Source organism: Limulus polyphemus, unplaced genomic scaffold, assembly GCF_000517525.1.
Source record: "Limulus polyphemus unplaced genomic scaffold, Limulus_polyphemus-2.1.2 Scaffold2348, whole genome shotgun sequence".
Taxonomy (NCBI): domain Eukaryota; kingdom Metazoa; phylum Arthropoda; class Merostomata; order Xiphosura; family Limulidae; genus Limulus; species Limulus polyphemus.
Window position 1 is genome coordinate 172,052 of NW_013667958.1, and position 1,703 is coordinate 173,754.

General features: G+C 35.0%; 1 protein-coding gene across 2 annotated transcripts in view; it reads left to right on the top strand.

The window, feature by feature from the left end:
• Positions 1-1,703, top strand: part of LOC106466700 (eukaryotic elongation factor 2 kinase-like) — a 36,682-nt gene that overhangs the window by 26,190 nt on the left and 8,789 nt on the right. For both annotated transcript variants that reach the window (XM_013926996.2, XM_022394775.1), the window contains exon 11: positions 19-210. In XM_013926996.2, the coding sequence (XP_013782450.1) occupies positions 19-210 (192 nt within the window). The remainder of the gene's footprint in view (positions 1-18; positions 211-1,703) is intronic.

Below are 1,703 nucleotides of genomic sequence, written 5' to 3' on the forward strand. Positions count from 1 at the left end.
TTGTAATATTTTTTTCAGGTTCATTTGGAAATGGCCAAATACCATGAGTTGGGGAGGTTTTCGGCAGATGGTGAAGAAGAATACGATCATGATGCGGCATTGTTTCACATGCAGCATGCTGCAGATTGTGGCACTGTGGAAGCTGTTATAACCATGGCTCATATCTATTTACAACTTCAGCACGATTTGTTGATAGACATCTCTGTGCCTGTAAGTATATTTTGCTCATGTGCAGATAGAAGTTTTGCTGCATGTCGGATTAATATGTTGAATAAAATTAGAGAAAAGTGCTGGATTATTGCTACCGTACATATTAATCTGTCACTAAAGTATCACTAGTAGAAACAGAGATCTGTATTGGACTTGTGAGTAAAAATCATAATATATATATAATCTGTGGGGGGTAAGTAGTGGAACATATTATCATATGTTTTGTGAACATATTAATGTAGAATCACTGTTGAAACAGATAATTCATCCACATATGTTAGGAACCTTTATTATAGAGGACTCCAATTGAATAAACAATGGAATATAATCTGACAACAAAGAATCACTGCTGGACATATATATATTGTTACGTCTCTGTATGTTCGTTTGTTAATTTTTCTGCGATACAAGTCCTTTCTTAAATAAAATTAGTTTATTCTTCCTCAATACAACTTTGCAATACACTTAATTTCCACAGTTACTTTAACTTAAACACACGCTATAATTCACAACAATTCACTCACTTCACTACCGCGCTTGACTTAATTGTTCGTCTCTAGTTCTGCCTGTCAGCAACTATAGTTCCAATCTCTGTATCTGGTATCCTCGGTTCCCACCGACCATAGCTGCTGTCCTTGGTTCCCCACTCTCCCTCTCTGCTTGTCTCCTTTGTCTAGCGCACTTATATATGATAATAGCGCCCGCGTAGCCTTTTCGCGAATCTTCTAGATAATCGTTACGTGTTACCGATGTCACGTGACTTCCGCTGTCGTAACAATATATATATATATTGTGACATGTCACCACATTTGTTTGGAAAGGATCACCACTGTATAAACAGTGGGATATAATATCATATTTGTTGTGAACCTGTCAATAAAGAACCTGATTTGGTTTAATATTGGAATATGGTACTATATTTGTTAGGAGCCAGCCAGTAATGAATCTCTATTTGACAACTAATAGGTTATGTATATCTTAAAGTTTAGTAACTTGTCAATAAAGGATCACCACTGGATAAATACAGGGATGTATTATCATGTTCATATGAACCTGTGGCAGTGCCAGTAAAGAATTGCTATGGGATACATATTGGAACTTGTTTTTGTTTTATTTGTTTCTCTATATTACACATAATATCACACTATATTACCAAAAGTATTTGTGTAACCCACCCACACCTAGGAATGGTGCTGGTTCTGTTTGAATGTTATGTGATTTTATGGTACACTGTTGCTTAGGATTTGAAAAAGTCAGCAGTTGCAACAACCATTAACTCTCAACATGGGGTCTGTCACTTTGACCAAGTCACCTTTGTACTTGTTTAAAGTCTTTATGAATTAATACTTATAACTCTCAATATATTGGGTATATCTTCACGAAATTTGGCAGTCTTTCAGTTGATATTACAAGTCTTTCACATACAAAAAGTCATATTTCTTAGTGAAGTATTTTTAATTGTCCATGAATATATTGAGTATTTGTTTTGAATA